The sequence below is a fragment of the Pygocentrus nattereri genome, chromosome 28, assembly GCF_015220715.1.
Source record: "Pygocentrus nattereri isolate fPygNat1 chromosome 28, fPygNat1.pri, whole genome shotgun sequence".
NCBI lineage: Eukaryota > Metazoa > Chordata > Actinopteri > Characiformes > Serrasalmidae > Pygocentrus > Pygocentrus nattereri.
Window position 1 is genome coordinate 12,719,775 of NC_051238.1, and position 23,198 is coordinate 12,742,972.

The 23,198-nt window shown below is 39.5% G+C and overlaps 1 protein-coding gene across 5 annotated transcripts in view; it reads right to left on the minus strand.

Annotated features, from left to right (window-relative positions):
• Positions 1-23,198, minus strand: part of celsr3 (cadherin, EGF LAG seven-pass G-type receptor 3) — a 93,018-nt gene that overhangs the window by 4,084 nt on the left and 65,736 nt on the right. Inside the window, exons 16-35 of one of the 5 annotated variants that reach the window (XM_037535744.1) lie at positions 18,726-18,909; positions 17,971-18,072; positions 16,733-16,827; positions 16,342-16,551; positions 15,118-15,301; positions 14,348-14,497; positions 12,822-12,996; positions 12,409-12,576; positions 12,018-12,144; positions 11,012-11,218; positions 9,079-9,253; positions 7,245-7,357; positions 5,976-6,055; positions 5,507-5,633; positions 5,108-5,227; positions 4,567-4,664; positions 2,582-2,673; positions 2,243-2,416; positions 1,678-1,872; positions 471-1,371 (exon numbers count right to left, since the gene is read on the minus strand). In XM_037535744.1, coding sequence (XP_037391641.1) covers positions 471-1,371; positions 1,678-1,872; positions 2,243-2,416; positions 2,582-2,673; positions 4,567-4,664; positions 5,108-5,227; positions 5,507-5,633; positions 5,976-6,055; positions 7,245-7,357; positions 9,079-9,253; positions 11,012-11,218; positions 12,018-12,144; positions 12,409-12,576; positions 12,822-12,996; positions 14,348-14,497; positions 15,118-15,301; positions 16,342-16,551; positions 16,733-16,827; positions 17,971-18,072; positions 18,726-18,909 — 3,677 coding nt within the window. Of the gene's footprint in view, positions 1-470; positions 1,372-1,677; positions 1,873-2,242; positions 2,417-2,551; positions 2,677-4,566; positions 4,665-5,107; positions 5,228-5,506; positions 5,634-5,975; positions 6,056-7,244; positions 7,358-9,078; positions 9,254-11,011; positions 11,219-12,017; positions 12,145-12,408; positions 12,577-12,821; positions 12,997-14,347; positions 14,498-15,117; positions 15,302-16,341; positions 16,552-16,732; positions 16,828-17,970; positions 18,073-18,725; positions 18,910-23,198 lie in introns of all 5 variants that reach the window. The other 4 variants (XM_037535742.1, XM_037535743.1, XM_037535746.1 and 1 more) reach the window with 4 other exon arrangements.

Genomic DNA, 23,198 nt, shown 5'->3' on the forward strand with positions numbered 1-23,198 from the left:
GATTAAAGAAGGAATATAAGAGAGAAAGCCAAATAGAGAAAAGAGGTACAGATAGACTTCAATAACCCAATCAAATATAGCTAGGAAATATGCAGTTACTGAACACATGGATCTTTAACAACATATTACATTCTTAAAATTAATGCATTTCAAATGGTTCTTGGCATCGAAGTATGGTTCTGGAGTGACCCCTGCATTTTTAGACACTTAAAATATGGTAAATGTATTACTTAAGCCAGGAGGATGTTAACTTTTGAGTAGAACTGCACATATTGTTTTCATCAGTCTACTAGTTCCCAAAGACCTCAGTGCAAACAACTGGTAGCTATGATTTGATGATGTGGCAGTTTTCTGATATGGGTTGAAGAGGAACATCTGAACACACATTTGTTCACAAAATATGATCACAAACTCCACAAAATCACAAAATGATGCAAGAGAAAAGGGGTGAAGAAAGGTTGAGCACTTACTCAGAGTCTGGCGACACTTCAGAGACGCTCTGAGAGGTTGCAGAGTGAGGAGGTGGGGAAGGGGAGGGGCCAGCAGCTGCAGAGGCAGGATTAGGGGGCGGGGTTAGTACAGAGGAGCTGAAGGAAGCTAGGATGGAGGAGAGAATGTCCAGGTGTTCACTGGAAGGAGGTCGACTGGGTGGCGCTCCAGGGGCTGTTGCAGGGGCTGTTGCAGGGGTTGTTGTGGGGTACCTACATGGAGGAGCGGAGTCTAGACGTCCGCGCCTTGGGGGCATGGCTTCTTGGGGTTCTTCTGTTATTGGTGGAGGGGGAGAAGACGTGGGGTGTGGCTCGGGGTGTGAAAGCTGTCGTGGGGGCAGAGTTCTGAGCCACTCGCGGCAGGGCTGCGCCGACGCGGTACCTCCATTAGTCTCCAGCTGCTCCCGCGACCTGCTGCTCATCAGCGCTCCACCAAGGTGTTCCCGCGATGCCTGCCGCCTCGTCAGGGTGCTGAGCTGCACCCTGGACCCACCTAATGAACTCTCGGCTCCTGCTAGCCCGGACACACCCATTCCTGTGGCTAGATCTTCCCTAGAGGCATGTATGCTGTGGGCGGGGCCTAGCCGCTCTCTGGACCCGCCCAGGTGCTCGGCGCCAAGTTCACGGCGCCGTGGCAGTAGGTCGAGGTTGTCACGGGAACGCTGCCTTCGCGCCAATGAGTCCAGGTGCTCCCGAGAGGAGTAGCGCGAGGTCGGCTGGGACAGCGAGCCTGTGCCTGAGTACATACGGCCATAAGAGGCTGCTGGAACACCCCGGTGGCCCAGAGTGGAGGTGCGGTACCAAGACAGTTCGCTTGGAACTCGGCCCACCGATGACAAACCCTGCAGAGCTGGCGGGCAGCCGAGACGATTCTTGAGGATCCCTGTAGGAAGGGAAGCAGAGAGGGGAATTCAACTTGTGCAAATCTATAACACCTACATATATATATATATATATATATATATATATATATATATATATATATATACATACATATATATACTACGTTCATTTTCCCAAGGAAAAATGACAATTTTTGTACTTTTTCCACCTTAGAAAGAAAGTTGGTCCTTTTTTAAAAACTGCAACAGATCATTACACCACAAGGAACTCCTGGTGGCCCCAGTTTACATTATCCCCTACCTATAGTATACCTAGAGTATATTGACTACAAGTATGTGTGTCTAACCTTTGCGATGTCTGTGTGTGTGTGTCAGTCCATTCTCATCCCCACTGGTCAGCGCAGCATCTGCCTGGTTGTTGTTTGCTGCATCCTTGCTGTAATCGGCCCCTAGGCGGCGCTCTGAACCCCATTTTTGCAGAGAGTGCACCTCACACTCCTCCAAGGCTGGCCAATAGGAGAGGAGATCATTCCCATCCAGATCTAACACGCAAACAACACATCATGCTATTGTCTAGCAGACGTACATCTCGGTTAAATTTTTCTTATTTAGATTTTTCTTTGGATGGCAAAAGACACTTTAAAACTAGATAGTTTTATGGTTGTCTAGTGGTTCGACATTAACATCAGCAACTTTTCTTGGTGTCACATGGCCATTGTCAAACCAAAATAACTTAACAGAATGATATCTGATGGCCCAAACATATAGTTTGCTTTACTGCAACTTGACTATTCCTTTGACCTTGCTATGTCACTGCATTTTAATACATTTATACAATTACTTTTTTGTAACAATCTATGTTCATGTTATGCAAACTGCAGCCCAAAAGCATGAATAAGTTGAGACTGATACCTTTGGTGCCGTTGTGGGTGGGCTCCGTGAGTAGTCGCTCACTGTGATTGGTCCGTTTGAAGCGTCGCTGGATGCGCCCCCGGAGACGCACATTGTCCTCACTCTCAGAGGAGGGGATAGACAGACTTCTCTCCTCTTCCAAAGAAAGATCAGAGTCAGAGTCTGAATCTTCACCTAGAAAAGGTAGGGGGGTGGGGCATAAGAAAAATAGAAGATAATAAGAAGATCTGAATGCAGGAAACATCTAAAACTAAAATGTATTATCTGCAGTAAATATAATGTAATCTGAGTGTATCTGTGTATACGTACATGCATGGAGGTTATTGTGTGTGAGTGTACCTCCGTTGCGGTGGAACATGGCCACATCTAGATCAGTGGCGCCAGTGTGACCCAAAGTATGCTCAGCAGTCTGACGTGCTAGAAGATTTTCCCTACTCAATAAGTAAACAATAACCAAAGAAAAACATAATAAAAACAAACAAAATCAGGATGTTAGTAAACCAACCAGAAAACCATCCTCATAAATTATTCACTACTGTGGTTCTGCGTATAATGCTAGTTTGCTAGCAGCTAGCTAATATAAGACAGTAGTGTATAATTAAGTGAACACATTTCCATTGAATCCATTAATCCTCACTGTATGTCCTCTTTGATTAATACACACTGTCCAATATATCAAAACTATTATGGTAATGACACTTTTCACTACGCACTTTACACTACAATACTGATGCAACTCAAAGTTAGTCATGTCTATAATATTTGCTGCTAGACTACCTCATACTACTCAGTGCCTGCTGTCTTGTAAATACAGCGTATCTGTCTCATAAGCCATGTAAATATGTAAATATATACTTTTATACTTTATTTTATTTCTCTTGTACTTTAACTTATGTCTAGATTTATTTCTATTTTGTATTTTTCTGTATAGTTCATAGAAGTTTATGTGTAATTATATGTTTTGTTACTGAAACACTGTAATTTCCCTCCGGGATCATATATATATATATATATATATATATATATATATATATATATATATATATATATATATATATATATATACACACACACACACACACACACACACACACACACACACACACATCTGTCTATCTATCTATCTAAAATTAAAAGACTAAAAAGAAATAATGGCAACTTTCATTGCTTGATGAGTTTTCAGTTTTTATACTTGATATCTAAGATCTAAGTGAAAGCCCTTGTGTAAAATGTCTAAATGTGATTTTGTATGTAGTGTAAATGTAATGTACTGTGTATAGTAAACTGCATTAAATTTACACCAACATCCTTTTTTCACTTTCAGTCCGGTAGTTCATGGGGAAATGGGGTGTGTTCATAGTAGTGATATGTCATTTGTATGCAAGTCAACTCTTTGAGCCAGATCTTTTAGGAAAACGTTGAGTGCTGACTCACACTGAAGACCTGATTTATTTATTTCTTTGTGTATGTATGTATGTATGTATGTATGTATGTATGCTAATTAAGACAAAACAAATAGGTAGATCATGATGCAGCAGTGTAACATTATTTTATTTGTTTGTCACAGGATCCTCATCCTGGATCTCATTGGAACATTCTGGCTCTGCCCACTCATTATCACCAATACCTGTTGCTTGTCGTATTATTTTGGCTCTGGTTTTATTCAGGGCATTTTTCATGTAATTCTTAGCCTTGTTGACAAGTGTGCCTTTTTTTTGTGTGCCTCATTTTTGACTGGTCTTTGTTTACGACTTGTTACACATCAGCCCATCTGCCTCTCTGCCTAAATTCATCTAGTGCAACTACTTATTAAACTCTGACTTATTTGGTATAGCAACTTTTTTATTGTTTTATTGTATTTATAGTTTTATTACAGTTTAAATAATAGATAATATGGCTAATTTGGCTATTTTGGGGAAAATAGTTGCATCATTTTTATTTGGTTTTTATTTACTGAATTTAATACTTTAGAAATCAATCATAAAATGTGATGTACAACGTTTATGGCATGGATAATATGTTATGTTTCATTCTTTTATTATTTTTAATATGTTGAATTCAGCACAGATATAGAGATTGCACTCTAAAACATGCAGAAAAATGCCAGATTTCAATATACTTACTATAGGGAATGCGTCAACTTATATTCACTTAAAAATAAAATAAACATGATGATAATTTAACCTGGGTATATCCAATCTTTTGTATATGATTATAAATCAGTTGCGCATCATTAAATGAGTCTTAAAGGCAAAATGAAATGTGTTTGGTGTGTATCCTGTATGAAAACATTTCTAGGCTTGTGTGTGTGTGTGTGTCCTCACCGAGCACTGCTGACTGATGATATGGTGGATGTTCCCAGTGTGATGCGGTGTAATCCACTCTGCTCTAGCAGGGAGGCACTGTTGTATGGATTCTGGCCCTACACACACACACATATACAAACACAAGCACATACACATACAAACACACACACATGCAAAGACATGACTTGTTTGCAGTGTATGTGTCATGGAAGTAGAATGATAGAAACATGCCTGAGGCTTATACTTCAAAAGGTCTGACTTTCACGTAAGGGACCTAAATGAACCCCTAAAGTGAATGTTTATGCAAAATTTAAATTTACATAATTTTCCTCTAAATCTAAATGTAGCCCATCAGCTAAGAAACATCGGGCATCTGAAGTTTGCTTCTTTACTTTTGCTTTAAAGCTACAAGGTTAATGCAGCTAATATGTAATGTAATATGCAAATCGCATGCCAAAATCACATGCTTGCCTCAAACAGCCTAGTGTAGTTAGGTGATCTCTGTGATTTCTGCTGTATTTGGGGGTAAGGGGAACAATGTGGGCATTTGTGTGCTTACAGTAATCTGGGGTGGTCTGGCAGGTTCTTCACTGGGACTCTTCTTCCCAGTGCAGGCCACCTTCCAGGCTTCCTGCACTTCTGAGTTCAACAGAGTGAACACCAAGAACACCGCCAAACCCTGGGCAACAACATCACAACTTGATTAATACTAAACCCTGAACATATCCTGACAATGTGTCGGTACAAGGTAGGGGTAACTGATGCACTTGCAACTCAATGTATATCACTACACTTATGCTATTGTATATCAGTACACCAGTGACTACTCTATATCCACATACAAACACTTGCAGGCCTGATTAATAATTACCTAAACACATGCACACAAATCATAAATACACATTCACACACTGTTTAATACTCCAATCTTGTGAACATTAATATAAGTCACACACACCTGTATACAGCAGAGGACGATAAAGAGGTAGTGGAAGGCCAAGATGCTGTTATTGACGGCCATTAGCCCAAAGAACCAGACACATGCACTCAAGAGCAGCAGAAGAAAGGCACTGCGGATAGTAGCACTGGGAGAGAGAGAATAAGAGAGACAGACACAGAGAGAGAGAGGAAATGAAAAGGGGAAGACATAAAGGATAAACTGAAGTTTTTCCACATTAATTTGTAATTTGAGTTTCTGATGAAGTTCTGATGAAGTTTGATGGTCTATAATGGAGCTCTGACAACTCATTTGGCAGCATTAGAGAAGGTTAACTAAAGGCAAAGGGAGCCAGCAGTCTGGGTGAATCATGTTAGCTCTGGCTGTTATGTAAGCAGAAAACTGGAGCAGTTCAAATAGCAAAAAACAGCACTCATGCTGCGGAATAAAACACCTCCAAGCAGCATGTTATATATTTGTTAAGACTCACATTACAGGCAGCTTCTTTGTCTCCTTTTGAGACAGATTACAGGTCATACGCAGTACCATCATGAACATCCCCCCATTCATCTGCAGCAGAGAGAGAGAGAGAGAGAGAGACAGAGAGAGAGAGACAAAGAGAGAGACAGAGAGACATTTTAGGACAAGGACATATTATTCATCTGGCAGCAACATGTCATACCCTGAAGGATAGTTAACCAAGTTTACACTGACATTCTCAATGCATGCCACTACTAATGGGACAGCACCCACACAGAGGAAAGCTGAACTGAATGACACATATGTCAAATGTTTCTTTAGTTCTGTATTATAATGACTCACACATAGATCTAATTTGTGGCCATATTTCATATTCTGTCACTGCAATACGCAAATATGCAACTGTTGATTTGGTTTTGATTGATTTTAATCTTTTTAATTCCGCCTCCACAATGATGAAGGCTGCCAAATAAACACAGCCAACAACACTGCTCATACTTCTGAAAATAACTGTCACCAAGCAGCATGCTAATACGCACCCTTGGAGGTAGGAGAAAGACACAAATTCCTTATTCAAGTAAAACTGTGAAAACTGTTAAAAGTACTGTTTTAATTTATTTGCTCAAGTTAAAGTACAAAAGCACAAACTCTTAAATGTAATATTAGTGACCCCATAAAAGGGCATTTCTAATGAGCTTTCAAAAATGGGTTATTTACTGTTGAACATTAATCAGATCAAATAGAATCACAAATGAAAAAAATTAGGGCACAGAATGTATTGTGACACTATCACACTCTGTGTAGACTGGTGTTCAATCCCACATTCAAGCAGGCATACCACACTATACCAATAACAGTCCTTGGGCAAGACTCCAAATGCTACAATTTCCTAAATCAGTAACACCGTTAGTCGCTCTGGATAAAAGCGCCTGCCACATGCATAAATGTAAATGTAACATCCGCTGGCTTACATTTAGGTGAAAAATCATTTATACTGCCACATTTACATGCCACAATGCCTCTGTGCAGGTAAGTTTCCTAGCTACTTTACTCTTTCACTAAGTCTTAGGAGAATACTTAAGTACAGGAGCAAATGTTTTATGTTACTTGCCACCTCTGCCCATAGACTAATCTCAGGTACTTATTAAATATATTACAAGTAAATTACTTTTCCAGTATAGTCTGTGACTTACTCTATACATTTAATATTGCCTGCCCTGTCTCACAGGAACAACATTAACACTAAATCAAATGAATGAATGAATGATGTTTCTGGTACCAGTATGACGATAACAATAGGTCCAGCGAAGCTCCAGATGAGTTTATCATAAAGAGAGATCCAGCAGAAATCAGGGTTTCCATAACCCTCTGGGTCCAGACCCACAGCCAGCCCTGCAACACCCAGATATACAGTCAGTAATACTGTATGTGGAATACAACAATACTCGAACAGAATAGAATAAGTGTATTATTGTTGGACTAAGTCTGTTTCATACTGGGTCTATGCAGTGCTATGTATCTATCTGAGTCATATTTCCCTTAAAGGTCAGAGCACACTGACCCAACAAACACAGACTTTTGGTGGGTGGGTGGGTGTAATGTTTCTGTGTGGGAATCTCTAGAATACACATTATCCAACAATATTCTCCCCATTCACTCTTCCAGAATGTTTTCCCCATTCACTCTTCCAGAATGTTCTCACCATTTACTCTTCTAGAATGTTCTCCCCATTCACTCTTCCAGAATGTTCTCCCCATTCATGCTCTTCTAGATTGTCCTCCCTCACCTACATTGTTTTAAAATATCCCCTTTTCCACACTACTAGAATGTTCTCCCCATTCACACTGTCCTAAAATGTTCTCCACATTCACACTATTAGAGAATGCTCTCCCCCATCTACACTCTTCTAGAATGTTTTTTGTGCATTATCCTAAAATGTTCCTCCCTATCACACTGTTCTAAAATGTTCTCCCATTCATTCTGTTATAAAATGTCCTACACTGTTTTGGAATTTTCTCAGCCATTCACTTTGTTCTAGAAAACGTTCTAGAAGTACAGCATTCTCTCATTCACTCTGTTATAAAATGTCCTACCATACACACTGTTTTGGAATGCTCTCACCCATTCACTTTGTTCTAGAACATGTCCCCCTTTCACTCATGCAGTTCTGGAATGTTCTCCATTTACACCATTCTAAAACATTCTCTCCTATTTACACTCTTCTAGAATGTTCCCCCATTTACACTGTTCTACAATGTTCTTGCCCATTCACACTGTTCTAGAATGTTCTTCTATTATAGAATGGGGGTTTACCAATGTTCATTACATGTGTCACGGTTGGCTCCTCCCAGTCCTGTCCATGTGCTCATGTTTTGGTCTTGTAACTCCGCCCCTGATTGTTATCACCTGTCCCTCATTGTTCCGTGTATTTAAGCCCTGTGTTTGCCCTTTCCGTTTGCCAGTCTTTGTATCTTTGTATCTTTGTATCCCTGTATCCCTGTATCCGTCTTTGTTTAAGGTTGTTTGCTGGTCGCTCTGGTTTTTGTCATGTCTACTTCCCGTTCCGTCCGCATCGGCTATATGAACCTGGACTGTTCTGACCACGACCCTGGATTTGCCCCTAATAAATCTCGCTTATCTCCGCGTATGCGTCCGCCTCCTCGCTCCCCCTTACAACATGGTTCATTTTGTGTGACTGCTACATCAGCACTGCTGGCTTCACTGTGTGAGGTTGGGGTCAGGGGTGAGCCACTGGTCAGCCAGTATCCCCAGAGGAAATGGGGCTTGAAGGTTTAACTCAGACTTGCTGGCAGTGACTTAAACCCAATAACTCTCTGCCTGCTCACTCACCACCATTTATATCAAATAAATAAAAGCAAACCACACAAAACATCTCTAACAAATGGCACTGACACTTCAAAAGGTTTAAATCCTCACAGCTTCTTATTCAAATGGTTCCTCTTTATTTTATCATCTACAATTCATCAGTCAATAAAAAAAAATATTTTTTGCCACCAGACTGTCTACCTCAGTTTTCACAGGCACCAAGAAAAATGTTCACTGGAAGATTGCAATGTCCTGTGAATGCTGTTATTGCGTGTGCGTGTTTCCACCTGTAATAATGGCAGGCACTCCCCATCCAATGGCATAGTAGAACCTCATGGCTCCGTAGTTGATGTTTCGAGCTTCAGTCTGCATGCGGTAGATGTGCAGCGCCTCCACAAACAGCCAGGCAAACGCTGACATGAAGAAATAATGCAGCAGGATCGCCACCACTGTGCACAGAAACTGAAAGAGAGAGTAGAAATCTGAATATAAGTGTAACTTTAAACTATACAAACCAATACTCTGTGAAAAAAGCCATTCCTAGGCTTTAACTCTGAACCTGGACTCCATGCTGCTACCCAGAAGGGAATTCCAATTCTCAAAACGATCATGGTAAGTTTCCACTAGTAGCCTCTCAAAGCTTCTATTCAATTCAAATAAGGGGACCTACAAGAGTCCTATATCATTGCTCATAACTTAATATTTTACATTAACTGAGAATACCAGTCACACTTTAGACTGTGTGAACATTACATGATAAATCTAGAGAAATGGTCCAAATTGAATCTAAGGAAGGAAGCTCTTATATGATCAAAATGTCTTCTCACACCTGATGTCTTCTAGAATGATCTAGCCTGCAACCTCAAGGCCACTGAACAATGATTCACTGTAACTCCTGTAGGCTAGCTAGGCCTGAAGAAAGAAAAACATGAGATAAGACCTAGGCAAACTGTGAGAAGAATGTGATTTGTTCCTTCCCACCCAAAGAACAATGATAGTCCACCCTTAATTTTACAAGTAACATACATATCATCTCAAGCATTTGTGTGCCATGAAAATACAAATATATATCTTCCAGAGTATACATTAACCATAAAGATGTATGTAGTATGACTAACTATATTAACTCCATATATCATTAATGAAATTTCTGAATATGTATCTCATTTCATTGTTACAAACCCACAGAATCAACATCAGTATCAGCACTGGCAGATTAACATGAAAAACAACAAATATTTTCATAGGCCTGTGATTGCTGCATCTGTGCATCCCTTCTAATAATTCTTTTTCTATTCTTGTACAGAAATCAACATGATTGGAATGCTTGGCAGACCCTCAAGTCAGATGTTGCCTAGAGCCCCCAGATATTCAGAAATTGCCCTGATAATGCTACAGATTCAATCTCAATGATTTCAGCTCCACTGACTGCTGCCTGTGAACTCTGTCTTAAGAACTCATCACCTGAGCTGTGCCTAAAACTAGTGCACTCACTTACTGTAGTTAAAATCTAACTGAAAGCTCAGAGTATGAATCCTGAATGAAGAGACAGGCTCTGACACACACAAGTATTGCTCCTGAATGGAGAAACAGGCTCTCTCACGCACACAGCCACACGCATGCACACTCTGAATTTTTTAACTGCTTAGTTTCAAGCATTTGTTGTGAATGGGCTTCACTCGAGGGAATAATGTCTGCACACAAAGCAGCGCTAGACTGTTTTACGTGCATGTGTGTAGGTGTGCTCCAGTGAAAAGCATTTAACTCGATTCTGAGTCACCGCATAATATGCAATGTGACTGATTGCACTGTCTGTGTAATTGGCTGTGATACTTGTTTCTGAATGAATATCAATATTGCTCTGTCTAGTGCTGTCTCCCAGCATTTATGTTCAAGAGCATCACATTAAATTGGCCTGCTTGTAATGTTAGCAGCCTATTATCAGACTGACATTTAAAAGCCGCCTCGTACAGCCGTGGTTGTTTGTGTGTTTGTTTTGTCTGTGACATAGCAGAGATACAGATAGGTATTCCAATAACTCAGTAACTGCCTGACTAACTCACTTTCTCACTCACTTACTCATTCACCCACTCAGTCAGTCACCTACTCTCTTATTCACTCAGTCAATCTTTGAGTCACTTGAATCACTTATTAATTCACTCACTCATTCCCTCCCTCATTTACTCACTCGCTTGTTCACTCACTCCTTTACTCACTCACCTGTTGTTCAGTCTGGTTGATGCCCAGCAGGTAGGTGAACTGAGATAGGAGTGTGGCAGCAGCCATGTTGGAATGAATGCTGCGCGTGTTTGACTTCAGTCCTCTCAGACAGGAGAGCACCGTAACCGTTAGCAACAATGCCACCATGGAAACCGACAGTGAAGTGTAGGTTACTATGGCGAGGGTCTCCAGGTCACCCTCTAATTGCTATTCAACAAAGAGAGCGAGAGGGAGAGAAAGAGAGAGAGAGAGCGAGAGAGAGAGAGACAGAGAGAGAGAGAGAGAGAGAGAGAGAGAGAGAGAGAGAGAGAGAGAGTACATTTTTACAATGATTAAAGCTTTGTTTGAGCTTTATTGGAGAATCTTCCATTTGGGAGTGAAACATTATATATTTTTCATTAGGGTTTGAAAATGCTGATGTGTTGATCTGAAGTTGGAGCTTCAGCTGCATCAATGTTGAAATGTTATAATGGACTACAACAATATTCAGCACACATTTTCTACATTTGAACATGGAAGTAATCAAATTGAATAAACAAAAAAACTTGAAGAGATTTCATAATGCATTAAATTAATTAGGTATAGAGTCCAAATCACATACATTTGTTTTTCACATTTAAAAACAAAGCGTTTGATGGAGTATGTCCACACTTGATGTTTCAAAATGTACCATTCACTTTCCAGTCCATACATATTAAAAATAAACAAAAACATCTTATTTGAATTCATTTTCATTTTACAATCTGCCCATTCAGCCTACAGCAGTTTAAATCCACCCATTCATAGTGAAGTTATAAGGAGTGAACTGCTTTTGGAATGAAACCAAATATAGGGCAGCCTGTTTACAAATCTCAGTCTTAAAGACACAGTAACAATAACAGCCGACAACAAAAACATAGGGTGTGGGACCTTTAAGAACTGCAATCAAATGAATTACAGAAGAGTTTTTGTGAATTTCCTTGTTTTTATTTTCCTTTATTTGTTTATTTTTTGCACTATGTGTTACCTCTCTTTGTGAGCTGTCCATCAGAACCCCAAAAGTGCCAAGTTTATGGCACTGACAGCGCACATGTGATGTGTTCCTGTAAACGACACTGCAGTCTCTCACTGTCCAGCACCCTCCTACAGATGCACTACACACACACACACACACACACACACACACACACACACACACACACACACACACACACACACACACAGTAAGTAATACAAAATTATAAATCTTTTAAACCACAAAAAATTATCTTTTCAAGTTTTACAAAAAAAAAATAATAACAAAAACAAAATGCTACAAATATTGTACCAATCCACCCACTTCTCCTATCTCACACTAACACATACATGTGAGCATATGCATCACACTCACACACATGAACACACTCTGTGAGACTCACGTGCTGGTGTGGTTCCACTGCACACACAGAGGCTTGCTGCGGTTGCTGGTCTCCAACAGGCGGAACTCCAGGAGGATGGGAGAGTCCAGGAAGCCCTCCACGAACGACTGATTATTATATACAGACACACTCACCACAGGAGAGTTCAGCACGGGGTGACGCGGCAGCCTGCAGGTAAACATACACACGCACACACACACACGCACACATACACAAGGAGGCATTAAAACCATAGAACTGCAATTTTCAACTGGTCTTGCCTCAGGATGTGCATTTATTCTTTACCAAGCAACGGCTATTCAATCTAAACTCACGCTAATATCTCATGTGTCATATTTTTATTTTGAAACCTTGACAAGAAATGCTACTAAACTGCTGTACGCATTTAGAGTGAAATAAAAAAAAACACACACCTAACTCCACGCCGATCGGTGTGGTATTTTGGAGGTAGAGCGGCTCCCAGACTGCGGTAAATGAGCAGGATGACGATGGTGATGGGTGGATCAGGCAGCCACACAGCCCGTCGTGCTGCTGGCACCTCTGGAGTCTGATTGGTCAGGAGACTCACCGGGGCAGGAGGAGGTGGAGCTGAAAGATTTCAGACAATGTGAGTAAGTTATATCCAGACTATGTCATGATTCTTTATTGCCACACAAAAACACAAAACAACAAGAAACTAAGTTAAAAATGAAAGATGGTGCAAATCACAAAGGCATAAGAAAGAGCAGATAAGAATGACTTAAAGGAGCACAGAAGTCTGATATAAATAGCTATAAACTAATGCTGAGTTGAGGTGTGTTAATGCAGCAGAGTGATGCAGTACTGTATCAGTAATGTAATGTAATAATGCATTTAAAAAGAATTTCTGGCCTTCCTGGAATCAGAGATAGACATTGATTATTGCCTGGAGCCACTGGTCACTTCATTTCACATTTTGGCCACTTAAAATGCTGAGCCTGTAGTCTGAGTGATTTTTTGTGTATTTTTACTTTTGTATCAAACATATTTGGTTAGACAACAAAATAATCAGACAAATCTGATTTTGTCATATTCCCTTAATTGTAACTGGTGTGATAGCTACCATGGCTATGTGGTGACTGCGGTGGTCCCCCCTGCTGAGATTGTCCACCTAGTACTATAGATGCTGTTCTACTGAATAAAGTTTGCTAACATCATTAAATGAAATAAAGTCTTAAATAAAATAATGTGTCAAATAAGCTGGCGATCACTGAATGGTTCCTAATAACATAAATTAGATCAGATGCTTGACAGTTTGACAGGTTGTCACCACACTGTTCTTCTTAATGTAATGATTTAAATAAATATTTCCTTTTTCAAAGCAACGCTTGACCAGTTATTAGTATTGCAGTATGCTTATTATTACAAATACAATGTATGTAAAATAAATATGTTTATATTATCGTGACTATGAGTTCTTCATTTTGGCCACAAGATTCACTGGCTAGAGCGAACAGTAGAAGTTTTTACATCTACCACTACCCAGAATTATATTTGATTTTCTTTTACTTTTGATACAAAAGTATTTTTTTCCCTCTGTGTTTAGTATTTTAATATTTTACTATCATAATCTTCAACATCATCATCTTTGTTAACCGCTTAGTCCAGATAGGGTTGTGGTATCTTACTATATTTTATTGTTTTCTGCTTTCCTCTACAATTTCTTTTCATCTCTTTGTAATGTACAAAAAATTGCTAAAGTGCATTTAATGTGGGCTGAAGTGGCCAGAAATCATTTCTGAAGCCCTACCTCTTGTTCCACTTAAGGTACAGGGATTGAAAGTATGTGTGTGAATGAGGGTGCAGCACTGAATGAGGACATATTTATAACCTTATAACTAACTACAGTTAGGCTACAGCAGCAGAGTTCTGTATAGTTGTGAGAAAGTGTAAGTATGTATGTTAGTGGGTGTGTACTCACGGTAGTTGCGCTGTGGCACTAGGACACTAGGTGGCAGCACCACATGTGTGTGACTGTCCCAAAGCAACTGCCCTCGGAACAGCGTGCTGTGATAGCGAGGAAACCTTCTCCGCACGTGAGTGTGGTTCTCCACACGGTCCAACGTCATCACTGCAGGTTGTGCAAACACACAAACACAGAGATCTTTAGTATCAATGCACCACATTCTATGCCAGTGGTCAAACTCTCCTCCTGGAGATTTACTGGCTCCAACTCAACTCAAAACTCCAAAACCTCAATAACAATATCATCCAGCTCACCCAAAACCCATATCATCCAAATGTCATCTGAGAGCAGAGTGATGGGGCATGGATGGAAGCAAACTTTGTAGAAACATAAATCTGCAGAACCTTAGTTGCAGACCACTTTTTATGTTATCACTGGGTTTATCTATAACTGGAAATCAGGGCTCCAAACTAGTGTGAGGAAAGTGAAGTGTTTTGCTTGGAACAAAAATTTAATCAAAAATGAAATCAATCAATATTCAAAATCTAAACAAGGACTGCTGCCAGTTCTAATAACTTTTCATTATTTCACAATTTAATTATATTGGACCTAAACACAACCTATGTAGTATAAATGAGATTTGTTTTCAATTGTGTTCTAAGCAGTTCATCATAAAATCAAAAACAATACAACATCTGTTCTGCTTGAAACCCTGCTGGAAACCCTACTGATATAATAAACATTAGTTTGAGCTGCTTTGGAGTGGACATGTGTGTGAGACTGACCGATATTAGGTGCCACCAGCGCTACAGGGTTGAGGTAGGTTTGTTTCATGTTCTGAGCGAGGGTGCGGGAATATTGCTCTAAAAGGTCTGCCAGGCCTGCTGCTCCACTCTGGCCTGCATTCTGAGCCCTCCACAGCCCTGCACTGGCTGGACCCAACAACACACTGCAGGCCCGCATCACGTTCTGCAGGGAAAGGGACAAATGGAAAGAGAGATGGAGAGAAAAAGAGAGAAATATTATGTCTAGGCATCATTCATATTACATGGTTTATTTGGTCAACTTAGTTCACAATCCGTTCATATGAAATCTGCACATTATATCATTATCATCTGTTAAAAGGGAATTCCACAGATTTTTCAAAAATTCAATAACTGAGATTTAAACAAAGTCATTCAGGGTGGTTTGATTATAGTAATTCTAGAGAAACTGAACCAGAATTGTTCACAGTGGTGGTGATAGGAACCAGGCTGCTGAAGAGTTAAAATGCCTCTAAAAGCTAGCTCACAGATGGTTATTATATGAAATGGCTATGAATATTCTGCCTGATGACTGAAACATTGTATCATGGTAGTTTAAAAAAAAAAGATGCTATACTTGCAATGGTGACATTGTGACCCCTGGTTCCTATCACCCCCACTGTATAGACATATAACGTGATAGATTTCTCTACAACAGAGCATTTGACATCAAAACACTCAAAATGTCTTTGTGCAGATCTCAATGGGTGAGGTATGCAGAAGTTTAAAAAATCTGTGTAATGCCCCCTATTATTCAAACGAGTGTTAGGATGAATCAAAGTGATCATGTAATCCAACAAAAGTAAATTACTTTATACAGTTAAATACTGATACAGTATTTTTACTAGTGCAACGCTAATTTTAATATTGCAATATGTAGCATGATATGGTATTTTATCAATTTGTGCAGATCTACATCACAGTGATGTGAGCATACACAGTGAAGAGTTATACAAATTAAGACTCCATATCAACGTGACTCAAATTTGCTTTGAACAGATTGAGATGTTTGTGTTCACACCATTCTGAGAAAATCAGATCAGTGTAATAGGCAAAATGTGGCGTGACTAATTTAGGCAAAAAATCTGGCACTCTGCAATATGAATGTAGCCCTAGAGAGTGCGATGGAATAATGGTGAGGCCAGATGAAACCCGAAGAGCAGAAAGCACGGACGGCTACAGCGCGTGTCCGGTGGGGATTCTCACTTCAGTGAAATGTGCGTCTTGTGTGGCCGTCAATCCAAAACCTGACTGGAGGCTCTCAAAGGTCAAGAGGCGGGACAGCAGTTTTTCAGCGATCTGGAGGTCATTGCCATAGAGCCGGGGTGTAGCTTCAGTGACGTCGCGCAGCTGATGAGCCAGCTTCTTCTCAATAATCGTGTTGAGCTCTGTCTCATTCCTTTCTACAGCCTCCAGCTGCTCACATACATATACAGACAGTATATGTTATTAGGAGAATATAATTATGCAGAGAGAGAGAGAGAGAGAGAGAGAGAGAGAGAGAGAGAGAGAGAGAGAGAGAGAGAGACAGAAAGAGAGACCGAAAGAGGGTAGTATATGCATGTTTGTGTGTGAGCAGCAATGTTTGCTGTCTTACCGCTGTGTTCAGCTCAACGAAAGCTGGAGAGGTGCAATTATACAAATCAGGCTCCAGCCAGCCTCGGTCTACATCACAGTGACGAATAGCAGCTCCTGCAACACATACAGTAATTAGAGTAAATCATTGGTCATAACATCACATCACATATACATTTTACTCCTTAAGCAGATGTTCCCAAACATATAGGTTTAAAAACATGAGAACATGTAGGCCTGTTTTCAGGCTAAATTTTTAATTTGTGCTTGGCATAGAAACAACAACAGTAAAATAACATGGATGCTGTTTATCACTCACAAACGTGCACCCAACTGCTCTGACTATTCATTCCTCAAAAGAGGAACCCACAACAATTTGCCTACCGCTGCAACAAGTCAACAGTCATCAAGTCACAGTGAGACATCTGAGCAGAGGTGATGATGAGACAACCTAAAGGGATGAGGTGCAGCACCTGGCTGTATGGTGTGATGACCACAACCTGGCGCCCAACACCAAGGAGATCATATTGGACTTTAGGAGCGTTAGGAGCCAGGCACACTCCCCCATCCACATCAACAGAACTGTGTCTGACTGTGTCTAACTGTGTCTGATCCACACCCCCGATGGTCCCTCCAGTCAAAATAGTGCAACAGTGCCTTTTCAAAGAACATCATCAAGGACGTTTCTCATCCTAATCATGGACTTTTTACCCTCCTCCTATCTGGAAGGCTTTACAGATTATCTAATCTTATTTAAGTAGTTCCTAAACCCCCATGCTATCAGTCATTGTTCATCAATATCATTGTTAAGTTGTTAACATGTTGTTAACCTGTTAACATGTTAAGTTGAATCTTGTGTGCTAGGTGAGATGAAACATAGTGCTTGAAAACATACATAGTGTGGGGTCACAAGAATGAGGATTGGAAACACTGTGTTTACATTATGGCAAAATACAATCAACAACAAACTGGATATTCTATTCTATTCAATAGAGCAGTGAAGGAAATTTACCAGCGCCAGTGGTAACAGCAGCCTACCGTGATAGTCACTGCAATGTTCCATCAAAAGACCAAAAGTCCTATTTTATTGCTGCCAACTGGATGTTGATTTTTTTTCAAGCCACAGATCTCATTGTTGAATATTATACAGCAAAAATGAAAAGAGTACAGAGAATCCTCCTGTCTTTCTATCGTAAATAAACAGCAGACACAGTATGTGCAGTATGTTTGAAGCACAAGTTTAGGCACACTGATGCTCACCTACTGATCCTTTAGGACAGGGTACAACAGCAGGCAGGTTGAACTTTGTCCTGGGCCACCAGATCCCCAACGTGATGGTCTTGGGACAGCCATCATAAATTACTGTGGAAGAAGAGGGGAAACAAATAGAACAGGATTCACAGAGTTGCTTATTCATGCATATTTAAAGCTCTGTCCAACAACAGCAAGCAGTGCAGAGAGAGCACCAGCAGAGCAAAAAGACAGTGGGAAAGTGAAACTAAAACACCTGAGTCAGCGAAGGAACACTATGAGCTTTACACACAGGGCATGTTGGGTTTATTTTTATTCATTAATTTAAAAGTAATATATTATTGGCTTGCATAACAGAACACTTGACTGTCAGAATCATGACAGGGTCATAAAGGGAAGCACCCACAAATATACAGAAGACAATGAAGAATGAAAAAATGTGGTAGATGGATGGCTATTTACATACATCAGTGGACAATAACATCATTAGTGTTGAATTAACTTCAGCAACGTACAGTATATATGAACAATGGCATGAATATTTATTATTTAGTTTGCTTTGAGTGGGCTTATACTGTATATGCTTCCAGGAATCAATGTAACACTGGTGACTTTAATGGTAAATGGATAAATAGATGCTTAAATGCATGAATGAATAGATGGATGAGTGAATGAACAAACAAATGGATAAACGATGACTGATTGATATGAAATGATGAATGAATGGATAGATTGAAGTATTTGGGTATGTGATTCGGTCTCACCTTCACAGCCTGTCTGTGTGACCTCAGCGAATGGGTTGTCACACATGTTGCACTGTCGGCCAATCACACCCGGCCTGCACTGGCACTGACCGCTTTCTGGGTCACATGACCGCGAGAAGGAGCCCACTGGGTAGCAGTCACACGGCAGGCACACGTCACTGCCCCGCCGATGGTAATGGAACTCCTGACATATTCATATACACACACAAACACATATATACAGACATACAAATACACACATCAATACATAGAAACAGACAAAGAAAAAAAAACATGCAGCCAATCAAATCCACACAGACACACATAAACAAGTCACAGTTACATGATGAAACACAAAGAGATGCACTCACACGTTTAATAAATGAAGGAAGACAAAAAACAAAGCCACGAAAAGGCACAAAGACAGATTTACACAAACAGAATCCCATCATGTGACACAAATTCATGGATATGTAAAGCAAAAACAAACACATAGACATACAAAAACAGAGGGACAAAGGAGGCCCGGTGAGTTGCCACAAAACTACATTCAAACTGACAAACATAAACAACAAAGTATGAAAGAGGCTATTGTATCATAACTTTGACATTATAAACACTTGAAAATCCTTTAAATATAGTGCATAAGGAAGGCTGGCAAGAAATAATTACAGGGGAACCTTTTGTAAAAGGGCTCTAAGTGAATTTTTGTTTTTGCAAATGGTTCTTTGGCCATTTCCAACAGTGATGGGTTATACTGCACCAGAACAACTCAGCACAGTGTACTCTGACTTAGATAAAAATGTAAGTGTCTCTAACATTTCTTTAGGGTGTGTAACGTCATGTGGTACTAATCCCGCTTAATTAAGGTTTACACACACGTGAATCAATTACCATATGCCTCACAGGCTAACCGTGCTGCCAATTACTCAGCATGTGAGTGCATGTGTTTCTCTAGTTCACTTCACACGCAGTAAATTACTCAGGGTCCTGTTAGAATGGATTTGTTTCTCATATTGCTTTGTCAGTACAGTATGTAAGGTAAAACTTTATTTGATTAGCCTCCTATATGTGTGCCTACATTGCATTTAACTTAGAATTATCTAATTGTCTATTAAATTCATTTTAATTTTCTATTTTCCCTTTAATCTTAAAGTAATGGTTCTGCAAATATCAAATTTACACAATGTTCCACTTACCCCAGATCAGCCAAGACATGTTTAGAATCCAGCTTCTTTAGTTCAGAACTGAGCGGCGATGCTAACATTGGTAACAAACACAAGACCTCAATAGTCACCCAAACTGCCTAAATTGTTTTTGTAGAAATATATCACCAGAACGTCTCTCAACCCACTCAAACTACATGCAAGTCTTTATTAAGGTCAGGCAGAACTGTTGATGTGGTTTAGGATGCAGTTTGTCTTACTGTGAACTATAACAATGAACAAAACATCAGCCTCAGGCAGCCTCTTTACACAACAGGGTCTCTAGTCACAAACTACCTCAGGAGTAGGTGTGCTGATCTAGAATCAGTATTTGTGACAATAACTGTCATTACATATTCAGTACAGAATAATCTGATCCAAGAATGCACCTTGAAGCACGTTTTGGCGATGTATTTTTACAGAAACTAAGTTTGGGCTATTTGGGTGACTACTGAATTCTATTGTTTATTAACGATGTTAGCCTCACTGATCCAGTTCTAAACTAAAGAAGCAATATTTGGACTCCAAACATGTCTTGGCTTATCAGGTACATCTGGGCAAGGTGGAAAATTGGGTAAATGTGATTTTTTGCCAAACTATTCCTTTAACCCACAACCTAATACTAACCTTGGCCCCATTGCTGTTCAGGATCGACTGTCATTAAACAGTTTGTTAGTTATTTGAACATCTTTGAATAAACTTTATGGAGTTTTCCAAATAGTGGAACACAACACGAAGATGAAAAGATTGGCAGAGAGTGGGCTGAGGCAGATAAGATAAACAGAGCATTGCATGGGGAAAAGCTTCCAATATTACGAAATTATGCTACATTATCACTACATTTTACTGCAATTGTTACATGCCATTCGCTAAAATATCAATGTGTCACGAAGCATTATTCTACTCAGTATGGAATACAGTGATGTTGAATATATGAAATATATATTGAAATGGTAACTTTAGGGAAGAAGAGAAAAAAACATTCTTAACTTAAATGTACTTCAATGCAACTTTTGGTCCATTCATTATTAAAAGTTCTCTGGTGTAGGGGTGGGCAATATGGCAAAAATAATATCTTAATCAAAAACATCATGATACTTTAAGAAATATATTATATGCATCACAATAACATTTTTTTCTGTGGTCTCATACATTTGAACTGAGAAAAAACATTGGTAGTGCCAGATATAAAATATACAATCTGAAATTATAAATAGATTCATCATTTCACACACTGCACTGAGCTAAGAGCAGTTAAATGGGAATAAAGATGCTCTTTTTGTAATGAAACATGCAGTTATTCAGTGCTCTTCATATACTGATATCCACAATAAGCTCAGAAAAAACATTATGACATAACTGCAATGTAATTTACTATTATAGCAATACATGTCATTATATTGCCCAGCCTTTCTCTGGTGTTTTCAAATGGTGTAAAAAAACGAAAAAAATGAAAACATTGAATTAAGAGGTTTTGATATGATGATGACACACACAATGGATACATGGGAAATACCAAATATTTCACTTAGAGCCAATGTTGATGTGTACAATTTGTGTAGAACAGGCACAAGTTCAAACTGTATAATAATAATTTTTTTCTTTACAAATTAAAGAAGAAAAATCAGAATTGATATTTTTATGTAACTGTTTTTGTTTAAAAGACAGAATATAGGTTTTAGTAGACCACAAGCAGAGGAATGAATTTCAAAGGCAGTAAAAAAAGACAGATTTTGTGGGTAAGATGGGGGAATTTCAGAAGGTCAGACATTGAGGAGCGCCACAGGGGTGCGGATTAGAGATTAGAGATCAAGGGGCCTGTGTGTGCGCATGTGTACAGAGCGAGAGAGCGAGAGAGAGAGAGAGAGAGAGAGAGAGAGGGAGACAGAGAGCTCTCCTCAAAGCCAAGTCTTGCGTTGAAGCATCTTGAGGAGGTTTCAGAAGTGAGAACTGTGTATAATTCTCATAGAACAATACCCTGGTATCGTCACGGTAACACATCAGAATAGGATCAATACATGGATTTACAGATTTGGGTCAAACACTGGGATTAGAGGTGGGGTTACAGTTAGGGATGATTCAATTAGAGGGCTGTGTGTGTATGCGTGTGCGTGTGTGTGTGTATGTTTTCATATTTAACTCTGTGTTTTCTGTGTGTTTATACATAAGAGTGTTACACTGAGATCATGATGGGATTACATGCTGATCTGAAAATGATATGAACACTATGCATGCTGTAGGTGACGTATGGGATTATGGCTGTACGATTTTATGCATTCACACAGGTGCACATTTAACCCATAGAAGTCACAAGTAGAAAGTGCACTGATAGCAAATCAGTAATTATATATGAATTATTGTAGCTCATTAAAACAGATCGGAGAAATTCTATGATTGTATAATGCAATAATGTTCTTGAATAGAAACACAGAGGTGGAAAATTCAGGTCCAGAAAGTAAAAAGTCTCAAAAGTTTGGTTCCAACTCCCTGAACACTTCTGAGACAGCTAGAACAAAATCATGCGAGAGTTTTTCTTTTATGAACCTGAACATTTCACATATGAGTAGAAGAGGAGATATTTTACTGATGCTTTTATTATGATTGATTTTGATGAAAAGTTACTAAAGTGTGCACAGTCCTGCTTTACAAAAAAAATGCTTCAACGTTTCTACCATTTCTGTTATTTTGTCTTTCATCATCAAAACAAAGTGTCAAAGGTCAGAAGGTTCAAGTCTGTCCACATGGAATGTAAATAGAATGTAAAAGCAATGCATTACACACAACCCCAATTCCAATGAAGTTGGGACATTGTGTAAAACATAAAAACAGAATACAATGATTTGCAAATCCTTTTCAACCTATATTCAGTTGAATACACTACAAAGACAAGATATTTAATGTTCAAATGAATGAATTTGATTGTTTTTTGCAAATATTCACTCATTTTGATTTTGATGCCTGCAACACATTCCAAAGAAGTTGGGACAGGGGCAACAAAAGACTGTGAAAGTTGAGGAATGCTTGAAAAACACCTGTTTGGAACATTCCACAGGTGAACAGGTTAATTGGAAACAGGTGAGTGTCATGATTGGGTATAAAGGCAGCATCCCTAAAAGGCTCAGTCACTGTGTGAGCAAATAGTTTAAGAACAACGTTTCTCAACGTGCAATTGCAAGTCCATAATATCATCAAAAGATTCAGAGAATCTGGAGAAATCTCTGCAAGTAAGCAGCAAGGCAGAAAACCAACACTGAATGTCCGTGACCTTCGATCCCTCAGGCGGCACTGC